General features: G+C 41.5%; 2 protein-coding genes across 2 annotated transcripts; both read right to left on the bottom strand.

Annotated features, from left to right (window-relative positions):
• Window positions 1-33: 33 nt before the first annotated feature.
• LOC133054799 (zinc finger protein 614-like) lies at window positions 34-20951 on the bottom strand. The gene is made up of 7 exons (XM_061140116.1): window positions 20843-20951; window positions 16500-16768; window positions 13258-13411; window positions 11162-11341; window positions 8186-8348; window positions 6752-6823; window positions 34-602 (listed from the first exon to the last, which is right to left on the bottom strand). The coding sequence occupies exons 4-7, from the start codon at window positions 11174-11176 to the stop codon at window positions 355-357; spliced, it is 498 nt and encodes a 165-aa protein (XP_060996099.1). The 5' UTR covers window positions 11177-11341; window positions 13258-13411; window positions 16500-16768; window positions 20843-20951; the 3' UTR covers window positions 34-354.
• Window positions 2521-5836, bottom strand: LOC133052360 (zinc finger protein 501-like). Its single transcript, XM_061137203.1, has one exon. The coding sequence runs from the start codon at window positions 3868-3870 to the stop codon at window positions 2521-2523; it is 1350 nt and encodes a 449-aa protein (XP_060993186.1). The 5' UTR covers window positions 3871-5836.
• Window positions 20952-20957: the final 6 nt, after the last annotated feature.

The following is a 20957-nucleotide window of genomic DNA, read 5'->3' as shown; positions in this document are numbered from 1 at the left end:
TTACAGAAAGGGTAAAGAAAAACCCAAAAGGGATGCACTACCATGGTGACCATGGAAGTCACCCCCATGGCCACTGGGAAGCCAGCCTAATGCTTAGCTCTCATCATCATTGGGTATGCCTGTCAGAAACACTCTGCCACACCCGATTCAGGAACCCTCATCACACACAAGTCGGTTATGTGGTCACTCAGTTCTGGTGTGTTTCACCTGCTCACTCAGGTTGTCACACAAGCAGGGCTCATCTCTGTCAGCAGGTATTATATATCATATAACGTGTGTGCAGTCCCAGTAGTGACTGATTCATGCACTTTTCTGAGTGGAACACACATTCCATTGCACTGAGCCCACTCTGAGTCATCCTGTTCCAGTTCCTGGATACACCAGAGGAAGATGCAGCCGCCTCAGAGGTTCTCGCAGCTTCATCTGCTTCTCAGCATGTTCCCTCCCCTCATGAGACTGGCTAGGAAGACATCTGACAAAGTTCTCCAAAGCCACATCGTTGCCATCAGAGTAGTGAGAGGTGGACAGGTAAACTTGGGAGGCTCCAGGTGGCTCTGGCAGTTGACTGTGGCCTCCAAGCCCTGACGGGAGTGCTAGGGCCCCTGCAAGGGGTACACGGTGGTCACATCAGGGGGCTGAGAGGCAGTGGCTCACTGCACTGGAGCAGCAGCAGACACCTTGGGAGTGGTCCAAGGGTGCCCTGAGGCGGTGGCAGAAGGCTGGCTCTACATAGCCAGGCTGGATCAAGGTGGGGTTGGGGGTGGGGGTGAGGGGAACAGAGAGCACCAGGTTCTGTTCAAGCGCTGTTTAAACAGGAAACCATGGCAACTTTCCACAAAGAATATCTTTTTCCCTGATGATTATTCAGGTAGGTTGACTCTAAGAAGGCCCTCAGAGATGTGCAACTCTCCCATTGAGGGTGGGCTGGCCTAGCAACTTGCTTCTAAAAGAATCTAACAAAGGTGACCAAAGATTTAGATATAATAGGTACAATGTGACACTGCCTATGAACCATCATCAGGTGAGTTATGGAGTCATTCCCTAGCAATGAGAAAGAGTTCAAGTCCTTATCTATCAAACTACACATTAAGGACTTCCCTGGCAGTCCAGTGGTTAAGACTCCATGCTTCCACTGCAGGGGGCATGGGTTTGATTCCCTGGTCAGGAAAGTTCCACAAGCTGTGGCGTGCAGCCAAAACATGAAAACACACACACACACATATTAAGGGTGTTAATCTGATGGAAAATGAGGGTAGTTTTACATCAACAAGTTTCCAAATTTCCACTGCAATCACAAGCTTATCTCCTTTATGAGACTGGCTGCCATTCTGCTAAAGGTTCTACACATTTCGTGTATCCATAGACATTTATTTTTGACACATGATGAGGAACAATGTTATTAAAAACCTTACCGTTTTCACTGATATGCAAATTAGAAGCTGACTTGGCAGGTTGAAGGTGTTCAGACCCTGCACATTCCAAAGAAAGGACTGGCTTTTGATCTGCACCTGAGAGGGAACCTCTAAGCCCTTGAACAGCCTGCCTGCCGAGAGCATCTTTACATACCTGGGGTTTGAACCATGTCATACAGTTTATGCCAGCAATATGATTTTTGGTGAACACTTGCTTTTGTTTGCCCGGGGGGTCTGGGCCATGCTGTATTGGTTTGACTTTAAGGAGGCTGGAGTTTGAAAAACTAAAGTCAGCCATGTGGTTTCTCCATGCTAGCATAAGGAGCCCCTTTAATGAAACCCCATCCCAAGTCCCTAGGCACTAAGGCTCAGGTGAGTTTCTCTGGCTGGCAATATGCACATGAGTTGCTCACAGAATTACAGTCCATACAACGAACGCCACTGGGAGGACAACTGGATGTACCTGGTTTCTCCTAAAGTCTGCCTTAAGCACATTTTAGATTTGTTAATTTGTAACTTTTCACCATCATAACCTGTAACCATAAGTATAGCAGCTTTTGAGTTTTTCTTTTTTGAGTTTTTGAGGTTTTTGTGGGGTTTTTTAGTTTCTGAGTCAGTGCTTTCAGAGAATAATCAAACATGAGGGTGGTCTTATGGACTGGACATATTTGCCTTCCCAAAATTTCTTTCTGATGTGAATTTATGATGCTTTTGAAGTCAAGCTCGCTACTATTCAACCTACTAAGAGCTGCTGATATTTAATGAGGTATATCTTTGTACTGGGCTCCCCTAGTGGCTCAGATGGTAAAGAATCTGCCTGCAATGTGAGAGACCCAGGTTTGATCCCTGGGTTGGGAAAATCCTCTGGAGAAGGGATTGGCAACCACTCCAGTATTCTTGCCTGGAGAATTCCATGGACAGAGGAGCCTGGCAAGCTACAGTCCATGGGGTCACAAAGAGTCAGCCACAACTGAGCGACTAACACTGACTGACTGATTGACCTTTCCATTATCGCTACATTCATTAGCATTCTCTCAGTGAGAGTTTTCAACTACATAAAAAGCTAAAGTCTGCTCCAAAGGCTGGTCCACATTGAATGCACTCCTCCTTACATGTTTCCTGTGACATAAAAGAAGACATAATTGGTAACTGAAGGCAGTACCACACAACCCCATTCATGAGGTTCCTCTCCTGTGAAAACTCTGCCATCTCCTGAGGGGACACGTCTGGCCACAGGCTCTCCCACAAGAACCACATTCCCTCGGGCAAGGAACCCATGGATGTTTAATGATGCCTGCACTGCCATAGCAGGCCCCTGCATTGTCACTGTCTCAACAGAGGTTTTCTCCTGTTTGGGTTCTGTGGCACATGAGTCATGGCTCTCCAAGGAAACCTCTTCCACCTTGACTGAATCGACACGTTTCTCTTTTGTATGAGTTCTCTTATGTTTAGTGAGGGAGGACTTATGGCAGAAGGCTTTCCCACAGCTGCTGCACCCATGGGGCTTCTCTCCTGTATGGACTCTTTGGTGTCTGCTAAGTATGAACTTTGTGGAGTAGCTTTTCCCACACACATTGCATTTGTGGCACTTTTCTGTGTGACCTCTTTGATGTCTAACGAGACTTGACTTCTGAAAGTAGGCTTTTCCACACTCACTGCATACATAGGGAGGATTTCCAGTGTGAAATATTTGATGTGCAACGAGACATGGCTTGTGACTGAAGGCTTTACCACACTCTTTGCATCTAAAGGACTTCTCTCCAGTATGAATTCGTTGATGTATAAGGAAGTTACCCTTCTGGATGAAGCCTTTCCCACATTCACTGCACATATATGGTTTCTCTCCTGTGTGAGTTTTCTGATGTACAAGGAGCTGAGACTTCCTAGAGAAGGTTTTCCCACACTCACTGCACGCGTGGGGTTTTATTCCTTGTTCAACTTGCATATGTATATTAAGCTCTGCCTTTCTACAGAAGGTTTTACCACATTTAAGGCATTTATACAGCTTCTCTCCTGTATGTGTTCTATGGTGTACAGTGAGTTGAGACTTTTTGATGAAGATTTTACCACATTCCATACACTCATGTTTCTTTCCTTTTTCAATCTGATGTATACTGAGTTTTGAATTGGTGTGGAGAGTGTTTCCATGTTTATTGCATTTAATTCCAGTGTAATGTTTTTCATGCTTACTATGAAGAAATGATTTCTCGTATTTATTAAACTTGTCAGGATTTTTTGCCATGGAGCTTCTATTCTGGTTAACTAAATCTAAATTAGAATTCAGTATGTCAAACTTCTCATGGCTTTGCCTTAAAGTAACAAGATTTCCACGCAGACAAAAAATATTTCCCAAAGAACTGAATTCATGGCCTCTTTCCATATTTTTATGCTTGTATTGGATTTCCAAGGATTGCTGCATAGGATCACCAACTTCTAGAAAGAAAATGAATTCTTTCATAATCAGGATATGCAATAAAACTGCTTCTAAAATGAAATGGTTTGGGCTAGCTCTCTGTGACAATTATGTCATATGAAAAAAATCATTAAGTATAAATTTACTTCTTGAAAATGGGGGTAAACACAATAAGGTCATAACATCTAAAAAAAACAAAGATATAGAATCAGTGGCAGACAATTCTCAATTAGTAAAATATTTGGTACTCTCCAAAGAGATCCTTGCAAAACCGGCAAAAGAGGACAAAGTAGAAATATGTGTCATTAACACAAAATAAAATAAGTTGGAGACATTCTGATCTAACATGATGGAGGATGTATCCATTCTCTCCCCCAATATTTATTGAATGTCTAATATGTATCATGTGCTGTCACAGCATCTGAATACACACCAAAGAGAAACACATTTTCTGCATTCCCCTGGGCAAAAGAGAACAAAATGGAAGCAAAGAAATAAGACAAATTCACACTGAAAAGTGGTTCCCAGCACATGAAAAAGAACAATGCCCTGTGAGGAAATAAAAGGTGAGCCAAGAAACTAGGAATAAAAATTAAGCAGCTTCATGTAAGTAACTTCATGTTTCACTCAAGTATGACAGCAGTGTAAAAGCCTTGACAAAGGAAAGGTTTGGCCAAGTAAAGAAACAGAAAGGTAGCCAGTGGGCCCTGAATGGAACAGTTACATAGGGAGAAGGAAAACTTTAAGTTCAAAAGGTAGACAGAAGTCATACTATGTAGATATGGTAGAAGAATCTGAATTTAATGCTAAGACTAGTGATGAGCCACTAGAAGCTCTGAGGAGGTGGGGGGTTCTGATTTATATTTCCAAAAGATTGCTGACTGCTGTGTGGATAGTGATGGGAGAGGAAGAAGTGTGGAAGAGAAAGTTAATGAAGTAATCAGACAAGAGACAACAGTGGCTTGGTCTGGAGCAACAACAGTGTACATGTGGACAAGTCAAGGAACTCAAGGCACATCTAGAAGGAAAAAACAACATTCACTGTTGAATTCAATGTAAATAAAAAGGAGGAATTAAAGATTTTCCTCAGGTATTTGGCCTAAATGACTAGAAGTTCCAGCTTAAGTTGGTGAGGAACACCAGGGAAAGAGATTTTTAACGTGGGAAAATCGGTGTGTATTTTGACACAAACATTCTGAGGTGGGTATCTTAGTACAGACATAAAGAACTCAACTGGAAAGAGGAATCTGGAGAAGATTTTGGTTAGAGGACAAATATGGGGTTATCTGTACAGGCATAACTCAGAGATATTCCAGGTTCAGTTCCAGACCTCCACAATAAAGCAAGTATTGCAATAAAGCTAGTGACAAGAATTTATTTCCCAGTGCATATAAAAGTTATGTTTACATAATACTGTAGTCTGTTAAGTGTGCAATAGCATTATGTCTAAAACAGAGTACATATCTCAATTTAAAAATACTTTCTCATTAAAAATTGCTAACCATCATCTGAGCCTTCTGTGAGTTGTAGAAGTAAATGAAAGATCATGGATTACAAATCACCATAACAAACATAATAATAAAAAGTTTGAAATATTGAGAGAATTACCAAAATTTGAGAAAGACACAAAGTGAGCAAATGCTGTTGGAAAAAATGGTGCCAACAGGTTTGCTTGACACAGAGCTGCCACAAACCTTCAATTCAATTTGGTTTTTTTGGCTGCACCACACACTTGTAGGGGATCTTAGTTCCCTGACCAGGGATCTAATCTGGTCCACGCCCACTGCAGGGGAAGCATGGAGTCCTAACCACAGGATTGCCAATGAATTCCCTCTTTAGGTAATATTTCTATACAAACACAGCTCATTTTATTGTGCTTTGCTTTATTGTACTTTGCAGATAGTGTGGTTTCTTTTTTTACAATTGAAGGTTTTGTGAGGACTTCCCTGGTGATCCAGTGGTTAAGACTCTGAGCTTCCACTGTAGGGGACACAGGTTTGATCCCTGATTTGGGAACTAAGATCCTGTGTGCCACACAGCACGGCCAAAAAAGAGAGGGAAAAAAAAAAAAAAATATATATATATATATATATATATATATCTGATCCAGCAAATATATGAAGAAATCAGCAAAGTATGCATGAGGGTTATGGTTTCACTTCAGGTGAGGCCAAAGATTGTGAATTTTTTTTTTTTTACTTGACTGAATTCCTTTATTTCAGTCTATATGGGAGGCATAATTCATTCTGAAAATTACAATACTGATAGCATTTCTCATAATTTTATTAAAAAATTTTTTCAAACATACAAATTGAATGAACTACACAGTGAACAGCTATATACCCACCTCTTTGATTCTACAGTTAACATGTTGCTACATTTGCTTTATCTCATATTTGCCCATCCAGAATGAATAAACAGACAGATGTACACTAAAAGACCAAGTTTCCATGAGAACACAGCATTCAGGGTGGGGCTGAATGTTAGGAAGGGAAATCAGTATTACCTGAGGTTCACTAGTCAGGAGATGATGGTGAATTTGAAGTTCTCTCTTTGCAGAGAGGCATGGAAGCCTGAATTTTCAAAGCAAGGTAAGAGGAAGGAACAAGCAGTGATACTACGGCAGTCAATGAAGAAGTGAAAAACTTGAGAATCCATAGAGAGAAAAAAATCTAAGCAAAGCAAATCAAGACTCTAGATGAAATAAATCAGTATAAAATCCAGAGGCGAAAACATGAGTATTTTCCTCTAAATGATTAAGTAATGAATATTAACATAGGAGAGGAATCCTCAGAGGCTCTGCTGAGATACTGTCAAAGTTTAGAAACTAGAAGATGAGTCACCATAACATGACTTCAAAGCTGTGAGGCCTTCACAGATCTAGGAATTTACTTCTTTTCTCCCTGGATGTTTCTCATGCACTTACCTGGATCATGGATACTTTCCCTTTCTATCCATGGTTTGTCTCCTTGCTTCAGCTTGTTGGGACTTCGATACCCTATTCACAAAAAAATAACATACTATTTAGCAAAATCTTTGGGCATGAAATCTAAACACTGTTCAATGATCCCGTTTATATTAACAGATTATGACGCTGCACCTTGGAAGTAGCTTTCCCCTTGCAGTAGCAAAAACTTGAGAATCCATAGAAAGAAAAAAAAAATCTAAGCAAAACAAATCAAGATCCTAGATGAAATAAATCTGTCTGAGGCCTGAGGGGAGACTAAGAATCTATCATTTATAAAAATTCAAGTCATATGTATGGGTCAACAAACTCTGGTCAGTGACTGTAACTAAGACATTACACTGTCACACTTTAAAAGTGTTATTCATTCAGAATAAAGTGCTCTTAACAAAACAGAGTATTCAAGAAGTAAAGGAAAACTTCTAAAACACGATAGCAAACATGTTTTGTATCACTACATTTTAAAAATTAAAATTACTTAAAAATATTCATCTCATGAATGTCTCATCCTTTTGACGCTTCTATTTTTATGTATCTTTCATAGTACGTATGGACTTCCCTGGTGGCTCAGATGGTAAAGAATCTGTCTGCAGTGTAGGTGACCTGGGTTCAATCCCTGAAGGATTGGGAAGATAACTTGGAGAAGGAAATGGCAACCTAGTCCAGTATTCTTGCCTGGAGAATTCCATGGACAGAGAAGCCTAGTGGGCTAGTCCATGGGGTCACAGAGTCAGATACGACTGAGTGACTAACTCTTATTTACTTATAAGACATATAATAAATTTAGCAGAATACCTACATAATCGATTATATATATATATATATATTCTGGGCTTCCCTGGTGGCTCAGTGGTAGAGAATCTACTTGCCAATGTAGAAGACACGGGTTTGATCACTGGTCCGGGAAGATTCCACATGCTGAGGAGCAACTAAGCCCATGTGCCACAACTACTGAGCCTGTGTTCTTGAGCCCAGGAACCCCAACTACTGAAGCCCCCATGCCCTAGAGACCTCCACACAAGAGAAGCCACTGCAATGAGAAGTCTGTGCACTGCAACTAGAAAGTAGTCCCCACTTCCTAGAGAAAAGCCCACACAGCATAGAAGAGCGAGCACAGCCATAAATAAATAAATAAATAATATATCATATATATATAGTGTGTGTGCACTAAAAAAAAATAAGTAAGTAAATAAATGTGCTCTTTAAAAAAAAAAGAATATGCTAGAGAAACAGTAGGCAGCCCACACAGACTGCAGTATCTGGCCCTTGGCAGAAGTCTGACAATCTCTCTTACATCATTCGTACTTCAGATATCTGCCCCCCAATCATTCCACAACTGAGAAAGGCAAGACTGCTGACCGGGCACGCTGAGTGGCACGGGGGAGCGGTCCTCACCCACAGACAGCAGGTTGCTATAGTTCTCCAGCATCACGTCCTGGTATAGGTCCTTCTGAGCAGGGTCTAGTAGCCTCCACTCCTCCCAGGTGAACTCCACAGCCACATCTTCAAACAATAATGATCCCCGTAGTAACAAATTCTTCTTTAATCTGGGGTGATTCTTAGATGGTTTGGAAGAGACATATAGAAATCTAATCCTTTCTACTGCGTAGGCTGTATCCATATATGTGATATATTATCCAGTGTGGAAGAATGGAAAATCTTATACAGATCCTGTTACTCTAATTCAGCCACCCATTCACTCAATAATTCAGGTTTCCTGAAATGTCATCATTAAAACTTCTTTTAACCTTGACACATCTGTCATCTGTGTACATATGTGCATTCACTGAACTATGTGCAGGTGATATCAAAATGAACACGCATGTTCTTACCCTCAAGAAGCCTTCACAGTGCACAAGTTAAACAGAAACAATAAGCACTAGAATTAAACATGAAAAACCTGATGATGCTGGAACTGTAAGACACTGAAATATAGACAATGTTTAATGCGTGCAAAGGCATAACACAGTCTTAAAGATGAGACGGCTAACTTGAAGAAACAAAGATCAATTCAAAGCAATGAATCCAGAAACTGAAACTAGGAATTTCAATTTGCAGACTGACTACCAATTCGATATAACACAGACGTGAACTGGACAACAGATCTGAAGTACAAAAGAAAACAATGGAAAATACAAAAGTGAGGTTGAGAGATATGAAGGACATAGTGAGAATGTTGAATTTACACCTATTCTGAATCTGAGGGAAGAAGAAAAAAATCTGAGGGAAGGTAATAACCAAAGATAAACAGGCAGATTACATTTTAGAACTGGTAAAAGACAAAACCTCAGAATGAGAGAACTCAACAATGCCAAGCAGGAGGAAAAAGAGATCCACTGCTATACACACATGGAGGTAAAACTGCAGAACACCAAACTCAAAGGGAAAACTCAAAAATATCCAAAGGGAAACTATGTATACATAACAAAAGAATAACCAATATGATTTATTGTCTCTAAGTTCTCAGCAGCAGTGATGACTTCCCTGCTGGTCCAGTGGCTAAGGTTCCACATTTCCAATGCAGGGGACCCTGGTTCGGTCCCTGGCCAGGGACCTAGATCTCACATGCCACAACTGAAAGATATTGTATGCTGCAACTAAGACCAAACACAGCCAAATAAATAAGTAATTTATTAAAACTTCAGTACCAGGAAAGACTTACTTTACTGAGGAAATGATCTACCTTCTCTGCAAAAAAACATGAATTACATAGTGCTTGCTATTTCTCTTGTTGGCACTAGCTTCCAAAATTATTGGAGATAATCTAGTAAAGCAACATAAGAGAATGAAAAAGCTGGCTTAAAACTCAACAGTCAAAAAACTAAGATCACGGCATCTGGTCCCATCACTTCATGGTAAATAGATGGGAAAAAAGTGTAAACAGTGGCAGATTTTATTTTCTTGGGCTCCAAAATCACTATGGACAGTGACTGCAGCCACGAAATTAAAAGATACTTGCTCCTTGGAAGGAAAGCTATGACAAACATAGACAGCATATTAAAAAGCAGAGACAATGTTCATCGCAGCACTGTTTATAATAGCCAGGACATGGAAGCAACCTAGATGCCCATCAGCAGACAAATGGATAAGGAAGCTGTGGTACATATACACCATGGAATATTACTCAGCCCTTAAAAAGAATTCATTTGAATCAGTTCTAACGAGATGGATGAAACTGGAGCCCATTATACAGAGTGAAGCAAGCCAGAAAGATAAAGACCAATACAGTATACTAACACAAATATATGGAATTTAGAAAGATGGTAACAATAACCCTATATGCAAAACAGAAAAAGAGACACAGATGTATAGAACAGACTTTTGGACTCTGTGGGAGAAGGCAAGGGTGGGATGTTTCAAGAGATCAGCATCGAAACAAGTATACTATCAAGGGTGAAACAGATCACCAGCCCAGGTTGGATGCGTGAGACAAGTGCTCGGGCCTGGTGCACTGGGAAAACCCAGAGGGTAGAGAGGGAGGTGGGAGGGGGGATGGGGATGGGGAATACACATAAATCCATGGCTGATTCATGTCAATGTATGGCAAAAGCCACTACAATATTGTAAAGTAATTAGCCTCCAACTAATAAAAATAAATGGGGGGGGGGGGGAATTAAAAAAATAATAATAAAATAAAATAAAAAGCAGAGACATCATTTTGCCCACAAAGGTCCATATAGTCAAAGCTATGGTTTTTCCAGTAGTCATATACGGATGTGAGAGTTAGACTATAAAGAAGGCTGAGCGCCGAAGAATTGATACCTTCCAATTGTGGTGCTGCAGAAGATTCTTGAGAGTCCCTTGGATCTCCCAAGGAGATCAAACCAGTCAATCCTAAAGGAAATCAACCTTGAATATTCACTGGAAGGACTGATGCTGAAATTCCAATATTTTGGCCACAAGATGCAAAGAGCTGACTCATTGGAAAAAGACCCTGATGCTGGGAAAGACTGAGAGTAGGAGGAGAGGGGGCAACAGAGGATGAGATGGTTGGATGGCATCACCAACTCAATGGACATGAGTTTGAGCAAACTCTGGGAGACAGTGAAGGACAGAGAGGCCTGGTACACAGCCGTCGATGGAGTTGCAAAGAGTCAGACAAGACTTAGTGACTGAACAACAACATAAATAACCCCTAGGGTCTTACAGTTTTTTCATTAATATTCTGACGTTAAAAATTCTGAGTAGATTCTTTACCTGCATTCCCCCCCATTTCAAATTTACCCTGACACAGACATCATGGTTGATATTTATTTTTCTTCAGATTCAGGCTCTCAAAAATGTGTCATTTTCCAATAAATTAAGTCAATTTTTATAAGCCTCTACAAATACAACATAAAAGAAAGGAGGAAGTAAACACGTCAAACTCACCTGGACCGTGGTCATTTTCTTCTGTTCTTAGAAAATGACTGGAACTGGGATTCTTCTATTTTTCCAGATTGTCACTCAAATTCTGATCATAGACTTCACATCTCAAATTAACATATTCCTGGAAGTGATCCTTTCCTGGTCCTGGAACTTCCTTCTGCTTACTTCACTTGATTCTAAGGACTTAAAAACAAACTCACTTTACTTTTCCTGGAGTATAATTGCTTTACAATGCTGTGTAAATTTCTGTTGTACAGCAAAGTGAATCAGGGACACATATACATATATCCCCATCTCCTTAGAGTGCCTTTCCATTTTGTTCACCACAGAGCACCGAGTAGATTTCCCTGTGCTATACAGCAGGTTCTCATCAGTTATCTAATCAATAGTGTATATCATAGTGATATCATAGTATCAATAGTGTATACATGTCAAGCCCAGTCCAAAAGCCAATTCACTTCAATTTGTACATTCCCCTGGAAATCCCATGGACAGAAGAGCCTGGTGGGCTACAGTCCAGCTACAGTCCCTGGGGTCACAAAGAGTCAGACAAGACTGAGGGACTAAACCACAACTACTGGGCCATACACCTTGTTGGTGTTGCTAAAGTTGCTGTGGTAGGCAGAGTCACAGCCCCCACAAAGATATCCACGTTCTAATCTCTGGAAGCTGTGAATATGTTACATCACATGGCAAAGGGGAATGGAGGTTGTTAATGAAATTACAGTTGCTAATCAGATGACCTACTAATCCAGAGATTCCCTGGATTATTCAGGTAGGCCCAATGTAACCAAATGGGCCCTTATGTGTGGAAGAAAGCAGAAGGGACCAGAGAGAGATGCGATGTGATAAGAACTCGACAGGCCGTTGCTGGCTTTGGAGATGGGAATAAAGGGAATCAGGAGCCAAGGAGCATGGACAGACTCTAGAAGCTTGAAAAGACAAAGAAATAGCTTGTCCCCTACAGCCTCCAGGAAAGAACACACTCCTGCTAAGACCTTGGTTTTAGCCCTGTAAGATCCATGTTGAACTCCTAACCCATAGAACTCTAAGACAATAGATTTGTGTTTACACAACTAAGTTTTTGTTACTTTATCACAGATTGAAGGCAGGAGGAGAAGGGGCCGACAAAGGATGAGATGGTTGGATGGCATCATCGACTCAATGGACACAAGTTTGTGTAAACTCCAGGAAATGGTGAAGGACAGGGAAGCCTGGCGTGCTGCAGTCCAGAGGATTGCAAAGAGTCAGACATGACTGAGCGATTGAACAACAAAATTACAGAACCAACACAAAATCTAATATAGGTGTCCTCTAACATAATATTCTAATACTTGAAAGTTTCCTTTTGTTTCGAAAACCACAACATCTAGACCTCAGGGCAGTGCAAACACCATGAAGATTAACATGCTAAGCAAATCATAAGTATTTTCTTATTTAATCCTTGCCACCAATCCAGATGTATCAAATCACTAGATTTATGTTTAAATGAAACAAGTCAAGGCTTAGAACCTAAAGTATCTTGTCCGGAGTGGCATACTTTCTCAAAGGCAGTGCTGAATCTCAAACGTGGGCTTCTTCTCTCCACAGCTCATCACCTTAACCACTTTGTACCTTCTTTACCAAACAACCTCCAAAAGTTTAGTTCTCTGAAGAGCTGGCTGAAAAAGTTCACTACCCATAATACCACCCTAGAAAGTAGCATACAAGCACAGCACATACACTGGATGTCTGAAACAGCTCTTAGAACACTCAATGCACAAACACAGAGCAAACTTCTTCCACAAAGAGAAAACTAGAACAGGAGCAAGTCCCAACACTCATTCCAAAGCAGCAAATCAAAGACAGACAAGGAGTCAGAAAGACTCACATTATAAGCTCACTGATTCAGTGGGATCACCATGAGTTTTTGCTTCCACTCCTTCTGGCCACAATTTTTTCCAAGATAATTTCCCAATAGCTTTTCTAAATCCCCAAAACCACAGACCCACCCCCATTCTACCCACCACAACTGTTCTTTGATCTCTTGTTGTTCAGTCACTAAGTCATGTCTGATTCTTTGTGACCCCATGGACTGCGGCACACCAGGCTTCCCTTACCTTCACTATCTCCCGAAGCTTGCTCAAACTCATATCCATTGAGTCAGTGATGCCATCCAAGCAACTCATCCTCTGTCTTTGACCTCTGGGTACATGCAATTCCACTCGGTCACCAATCTTGAATCACTTTACTCTATGCTCCAGGACCAGAGATCTGGACAAGAGAAAACGTATAGAACTATTTATAGGACTATCAAGGACCATCAAACTCAGGACTACTCATGAATACAGGAGAAGATGAATACAACATCTCGCCCACATTCAAATTTCATAATCCCCTGTTCACGAGTCCTCCTCTCCCTCCTATAACGAACGGATAGGATTTCCTGATGGTTTCCTGGCACTGCACACATCACTTTATGGCATCACTCCTATTGTCCTAGAAGGGCCACCTGCTTTTCCAGAAATACACACATGTACAAAGAGAAAAATATGAAGCCTTAAAGAGCAAAGTAGGCCATAGAAAGACATTTTCATAAGTCTCACAAATTAATATCAAAGAAGCTTATTTCTTGACCACAACACAACAAAACCAGAAATGCAAACCATGGTGTATGTATATGTTTAATATTTTTGTGTTACCTTTGCATGGAAAAGGCACCTCTTCCGTACCTTTGGAATGATCTGTATAAGAGATATGGATTCCCAGGTGGCTCAGTGGTAAAGAATTCGCCTGCCAATGCAGGAGACGCAAGAGAGAAATATCAATGGGAAATTCAACACATCTATAAAAACGGAAACCAAAACCTGCATATCTAGGGGAAAAAAATGAAAAACCTTCAAACTAAAAAGGCAATATAAATGAAAACTCTGAATTATTCAGTAGTAAATGACAACAAATCCTGTGGGTGGGTGAGAGAACCTGGATAAGCAGAGAATCGTTAACATGCTGCAGAAAAACCTAAGTATGTAAGTCAAGCCTACCCAAATTAATGTATATGTACAGTTAATGTGACTCTAGTAACCTTGCAACTGATTCACTCACCTGACATGACACTACTGCACCCATTAAGAAAATGTAACCACTTTATACTATGGAAATGTTTATAATTAGAAATAAAGTGAAAAAAAAAAAGAAATAAAGTGATAAAACCAACATCTGTTATATGTGCATATGCATGTACTGAGCTGCTCGGTCATGTCCGACTCTTGTGACCCCATGGACTGTAGACCACCAGAGTCTTCTGTCCCTGGGACGGGACTTTCCAGGCAAGAATACTGGAGTGGGTTGCCATTTCCTCCTCCAAGGGATCTTCCCCACCCAAGGATCAAACCCACACCGCTTGCATCTCCTATGCTGGTAGCAGATTCTTTACCACTGAGCCACCTGGGAAGCCACATCTCTTATACAGGTCATTCCAAAGGTACGGTAAAGGTGCCTTTTCCATCCAAAGGTAACACAAAAATATTAAACACATACATACACCATGGTTTCCATTGGAGATCAGCATTTAGGGTAAAGAGATGTTTTTACTTGTGTAGAATGAACCTGAAAGGGAATACACAAGAAAACTGTGGTGTAGACTTGGAGGCAAGAGAAATAAAACACACCTTTTATAACACATCACTAGATTATATCTAACTATTTTTGAAAGATGATAATGACAAGAGTGTTCATATGTCATAACAATAGTTTTCAACTAAGGTCTTGAGGAAGGTATGAGCTTAAAGGAGTGAACTGGATTTGGATCAACTGAATGAATCTATCATCAAATCTGTGCCCAGGAGCCCATATCTGAAACTCAAGCCTACCTACTCTCCAAAGCTCCAGCCTTATGCCTCCTCACATACACTGGTCACCCCAACAAAATAAACCAAAACAAAAAACCTCACTCCAAGTTAAATCTGGACCATAAAACCCCGTTCACTGGCACCCTTCCCCCACTCCAGGTTTCTCCATGTCTGAGTCCCACAGTGACAAGACACCGACACAAAACACCAAATTCATTGATATTCACCTACCACTCCAGTTCTTAATCACTGAGCCTCATGAGCAGAAATTGTTATCAAATTAAACTTGGGTCAGCTCACCCGCTGAGCAGCAAAGCCAATTTACTGACACCACTTTGTTGTGAAGCAAAGCCCAGCGTTTTCTGCAGGGCCCAGCCAAGAGAACTGACAGCTTAGGCTCAGAAGACCTCAACTCCCTGATGCCTTTCAGGGAAAGGTTTTTTAAAGCAATTATTTGTGATGAAGGATGCAGGGTTCATGACTTCCTACTGACTGGTTGGTGGTGAGGTAACAGCTTCAGGAAACTTCATGATCAACTTTCTAGTTCTAACCCAGTCTGGGGTCTACAAGCTTGTGCTCAGCAAATAATCACATCTTCCGCCCTGGCAAATGTCTGAGTTTCTGCAGAACAACTCAAAGGTATGCATAAGATCCTATGCACAACCCTTAAGGAGGAACTAGGATTCCGTGAACTATTGTTTCTTGCCTGCTTTTCCTTAGTTTCTGCATTCCCTCACTTCCCACTTCCCTAATTAGTCTGCTCTTTAGATATCCCTGAAAGTCCAGGAGATCAAAGCCTTTTTCTACAAACAAGAAAAGGGGGTGACAGGGAGGGCCTTTTGTACCCAAGAGGGCCCTTCAGGATCCAGCTCACTTTCAATCCCTCTTTTCTTTGATAGTCCTCAATCCTGAGGGGAACAGGGCGGGACACGAAAAAGAAAAGTTTTGGCTGGAGAGGTCAATTATAAAGTCAGCAAGGGAACTCAATTTTAGGAAGGCTGTTTCAAAACACAAAGACACAAACCCTCAGTCCAGCGCCTCGGTCGTTTCTCTCTTCAGAGATTTAATAGCACTGACTGCCAAAGGGCGTATGACGAAAGCCAAGCCTCTCCAGTGACTGAACACAAAAAAACCGCCTGAAGGCCTTCCATTGGCCTCGCAGGCCCCTCACTCCGGATCGACGTCCCGAACACTACCCACCTGATACTGAGATTCTCAAGGCTCCGGGCAGCTACCAAAGGCTGAATTCACTTCTAAAATCATTCCCATTACCACTTTGTCGCGCGCAAGTCCGCTCTCTGGCGGTCGCTAGGGGTGCTTCTGATTCGGCGCGACCTTTTGAGGTCTTGGAGTTCTGGCCTCCCGCCCAGCTCTATGACGTAACGGGATCACGCCCACCCCAGCGATGCGAGAGGAAAGGGTCACCGCAGAGGCTAGGGCTCAGAGCGGGAATTGAAATCACTTTGGGACACTTCCCTTCCCTTTCCCTTCTCGTTGTCGGTCAAACGCACCATGCCGAACAAGTTTTGAGAGGCTGGACCCTATCCAACAGTGGCGGCGCGGGCTGGATTCTATTTTGCCTTTTTGGGCTTACGGAGAGATGGCGGCGCCCGTCAACACCCCGGAGAAACACCATGGGGGCGGCCATCTTGCAGGAAGTGCGGTTCCGTACGGCGGAGAGACTCGAGGAGCTAGCGTTAGTAGCCGCCTTTGGACGATCAACGAAGTTTGTAGGAGTGAAGACCCGTTATAAAGGCGGCTGTCAAAGACAAGGTGAAATCTGGAAAGGAGGTGGAGCGGGGATGGAGAATGAGTAAGGTCGGTCTGAGACCTGTCTGAGGGGCGGAGCCGCCGATGCTGAAGAGCCCAGCACTGTAAACACTTACGCCGGGGGCTGCGAATGGGCTGCTTCCAATTGCGAACCGAGGGGCGAGGCTTAAAAGGAATGCAAGTATTTCCTTAGAAAACAAAGGGCAATTCCGAATAATTACATGGTGATATATAGTATTACATTGTTTGGCATCATTCCCAAGTAAAACACTTAAATATTAGCCGTTATTTTACACAGACAGAGGGGTAGTAGAAGATATTATCTGTACATCCTTTCAAGAGGGCAATTTAGAAATTATCTATACAATTTAAAATTTTCATTCTAATTGATGCAGAATTTCCAATGCTAGGAATTTTTGTTTGGTAATTTTTTTTAAACTAGGAATAACCTGAGTGTACAATCAGCAGGTGAAGAGTTTGGTAAATTAAACATAGCTCTTTTAAACAGAACAGTCTACAGCCTTTAAAAAGCCAATTATAGGGACTTCCTTTGTGGTCCATTGGTGAAGACTATGCTTCCAATACAGCGCTGCGGGTTTGATCCCTGGACCAGGAACTACAATCCCATATACCATGTGGTGTGGTCAATTTGAAAATAATATAAATGAATAAACCAATTGTGGAATTACCTGTATTTTTTAAGTGACTTATTGAAAGGATGAAATATTGACTTCCAGAACAGCATTCATAATATGATCCTTAGTAATATGATTACTAAGCATTTAAAAATTTTGAAGGGATTAAGTAAAGCTGACAATTTTGATTATATTTGGGGTATGGACTTGGAGATGGAATCTTCACTAAACTCAAAGATTAACATAGCATCACAACATACTGCCTGCTCCAGTTTGGAAGCTCCTCAAAGTGCACAACTCTAAAATATAAGTCCTCTCCCTTCCAGACTGAATTTTCCCTTATTTTGTTTCTCATCTAGCAGTCACTACTACACAGTAAATCAAGAATGGAGATGTTAGCTGGATTGTAGGTTGAAGTGAAGGTCAGAACATCAACCCAAAATATAACCTACATGTCACCATCACACTGGCCACTGATTCCTGTTAACACCATCTCAAAAATAACCCCAGAAGCATTCCCTGTGCTTGCCCTCATTGCTTTGCTCCATTTATATGAATTACTACTGAATTTGCCACCGCACCAGCCCCAGAAGTGAATGCCTCTCTAACCACCTCCTTTTTTCCCATACTGCAACCATCTTTGTTATTATACCCTCCACAAAACTCTGAATTAGTTTACTGACAACAGACTAAAGCAAGATCTCAAGAGAATGCTTTTAAGGCTACATACAGGCACACACCGAACAGATTCTCCATTATCTTCATTACTCCCTGCCTCCCACTTAATTCTTCCACTACTCTGCTCACTTCCAAGACCTTGTGGTCTCATAGGCTACCAAGAGTTTGTGAATACTTTGCCTCCACTTAAGTCCTTGGCACACAGGAAGCAATGAGAGAATATTAGTTACTATGGCTGTTCCCTCATGAGTCATCTTAGATGTTACTTCTTCAGATAGCAGTCAGGGACACCCTTCCAGGCCAGTCTCAAAAACAATAATACAACTATTAATATAAAATTGCAACTACCCTGTGGTACTAACAATAGAAAGTACAAAAGGCATCCAAAAGAGAAAAAGGGACAACAGGTCAATACAAGGGATGACTGAAGATCATTATCTTTCCAGACCATCATGCTGACTTGTCGGCCCTCCAAAAAGTACTATGAATTCCTCAGACAGAAACTCTGTAGTATTTTTGTATCCCGAGTTCTCAGAACAAAAACTTGAATGGGTTTCAATAATGGGCTATTAAATGCTAACAGGCTTCCCAGGCGGCGCTAGTGGTAAAGAACCCACCGGCCAATGTAGGAGACCTTCAGTCCCTGGGTCGGGAAGATCCCCTGGGGAAGGAAATGGCAACCCACTACAGTATTCTTGCCTGGAGAATCCCATGGACAGAGGAGCCTGGTGGACTACAATCCACAGGGCTGCAAAGAGTCAGACACGACTGAAGGGACTTAGCACACATCCAGAAAAGCCTTTCCTTGGGGAAGGGAAATCTCCCTCATTGCTACCTTACCGTAAATTACTATTGTTAATATTAGTTATTTCTCCTCATAGAATTTATCACTTCCCAACATTTTATAATCCATTCACTCTCTCTCCTTCACTAGATCGTATGGTCCACGGTGAAGGCTGTTCTTTTGCCCATTCTGTTCACTGATGTTTCCTCACTGTGCAAAACAGTGATTTGCAGTGATGGTGCTTTAAAATGTTTCTGGAGGAGTAAATGACCCAAACCCAGGATTGCTATTGCTTCTGAGTCGGCCATAACATGGCAAATTTCCATTGCTTCTCCTATGAGTCAGACTCACTGTTTATAACTGGGATCTTCTATTCTCATGGTATTATGGGAAAGAACTCCAGATAAAGGAGAAAGCAAAGATGCCACTTCAAAAACAGTGGGAAGGAAAGAGGGAGAAAGAAGTCCCCTGTCTCAAATCAGAGGATCACAGAGGAGCTGAGACTTTTTTTAAACTTACTTTTTGGCTGCACCGTGTGGCATATGGGATCTTAGTTCCCAGACCAGGGATCAAACCCATGCCCCCTGCATTGGAAGCATGGAGTCTTAACTACTGAACACCCAGGGAAGTTCCAGGATATTTAAACGGCAGCTCTTCACGGGTGTCAGGCCTGTGGACAAATCTCAAGATTTAGCTCCAAGTTCTTCCAGAAAGATCTTACTGACTCCCTATATACTCCACCACTCTTAAAGACTAAGGCTTCTGTTTCGCATTTCGTTCTATTTATTCAAGCAATCATTTTCCTTTCCTGCTTTGTCCCCTTATAATCACTTAAGTCTCTCTGACACGTCAGACAGTCCACTCCTTAGAACCATCTTTCCCTCCAGTGATAGAATGAATTTTGATTAGCCCATGAGTTTATTCATTCACGTTTCAAATCTATATATGATAAGGGTTTTGAGTGTCCCCCCCCCCTCCCCCGGCAGGGAAATAGAAAATTATGAAAACCAGCACTCTACTCTCTGGTACGAGGAAATGATGGTAGAGCACCCCACCCTGGTCTGACCATTTTGCTGTCTGTGCTGTCCAGTTTGATCTAGTGCCAGGAGCCACATGACTGTTGAGCCCTTGAAATGCTGCCACCGCAACTGAGAAACTGGTTTTTTTCATCTTACTGGTTTTCTGTTTTTTTAAATGTTGAAATTTAAGGAAATTCACTAAAATTAAGGAATGTATTATCTCCTTGGTGGAGATAACAAATAGGCATTTCAAAAATAATTTATTTGAAACAACAGGTCCTCCTGAATAGCACAGGGCCCTATATTATCCTGGGATAAACCATAATGGATAAGAATATGAAAAAGTATGTATATATATATGTATACCTGAATCACTTTGCTATATAGCAGAAATGAACACAACATTGTACGTCAAGAAAATAAATTTTTAAAAAATCTACTTGTATTCTGTGGTGCTTAAATACCATTATTAAGTCCTTCCCCAATCCCCCAAATGAGGCGGTCCTTCAACAATAAATTGTCTTTGTCCCTTGAGCCAATTACTCCACATCTATTGCATTTATTAGAAACACTTACATCCTCTGACTAAATTAGCTTGCATGTAGAGATACACTGAGAAAGACACTTGAAGATAATCCTACCACCTCAATGGTATCTCCAGGAGACCATAGGTTTTCTTTGTTTTGATCACCATAATCTCAGCTTCTAGGATTGAACCAAGTACCAAGGAAGTATTTGCCAAATACTCTGTAATGAACAGACTGACTCAACCTAAGGTTGTTGCTTGCCAAGTCTCCCTTGGCAATATCAACTTTGCAAGGTTTAAAGGATGACATCCTGGTTTTGAATTCACCTTTCACCTTGACTGGGAGTCACTGAATTGATACCAACACACCCCATATGCCACCAACTCAGTATTAGCCCTCTTGTGCTTTTTCCACATACACATTATATGTTTAAAAATTCACCTCCTCATTTCCTCCACTTAGTTGAATTCAGGCTTCCTTCATTTGCTTTCCTGATGGCTCAGCAGGTAAAGAATCTGCCTGCAATATAGAAAACACAGGAGACACGGGTTCCATT

Source organism: Dama dama, chromosome 4, assembly GCF_033118175.1.
Source record: "Dama dama isolate Ldn47 chromosome 4, ASM3311817v1, whole genome shotgun sequence".
Lineage (NCBI taxonomy): Eukaryota > Metazoa > Chordata > Mammalia > Artiodactyla > Cervidae > Dama > Dama dama.
The sequence above is the reverse complement of the archived record's forward strand: the minus strand, read 5'-3'. Positions and strand labels throughout refer to the sequence as shown.

Coding starts and splice junctions, on each gene's coding strand:
- LOC133054799 (XM_061140116.1), bottom strand. Junction 6,824..8,185: donor TAGCAACCTGCTGTCTGTGG/GTGAGGACCGCT, acceptor TTTTGTGAATAG/GGTATCGAAGTCCCAACAAG. Junction 603..6,751: donor GGAAAGTATCCATGATCCAG/GTAAGTGCATGA, acceptor TACCCCTTGCAG/GGGCCCTAGCACTCCCGTCA.
- LOC133052360 (XM_061137203.1), bottom strand. CDS start 3,870: ATGAAAGAATTCATTTTCTTTCTAGAAGTTGGTGATCCTATGCAGCAA.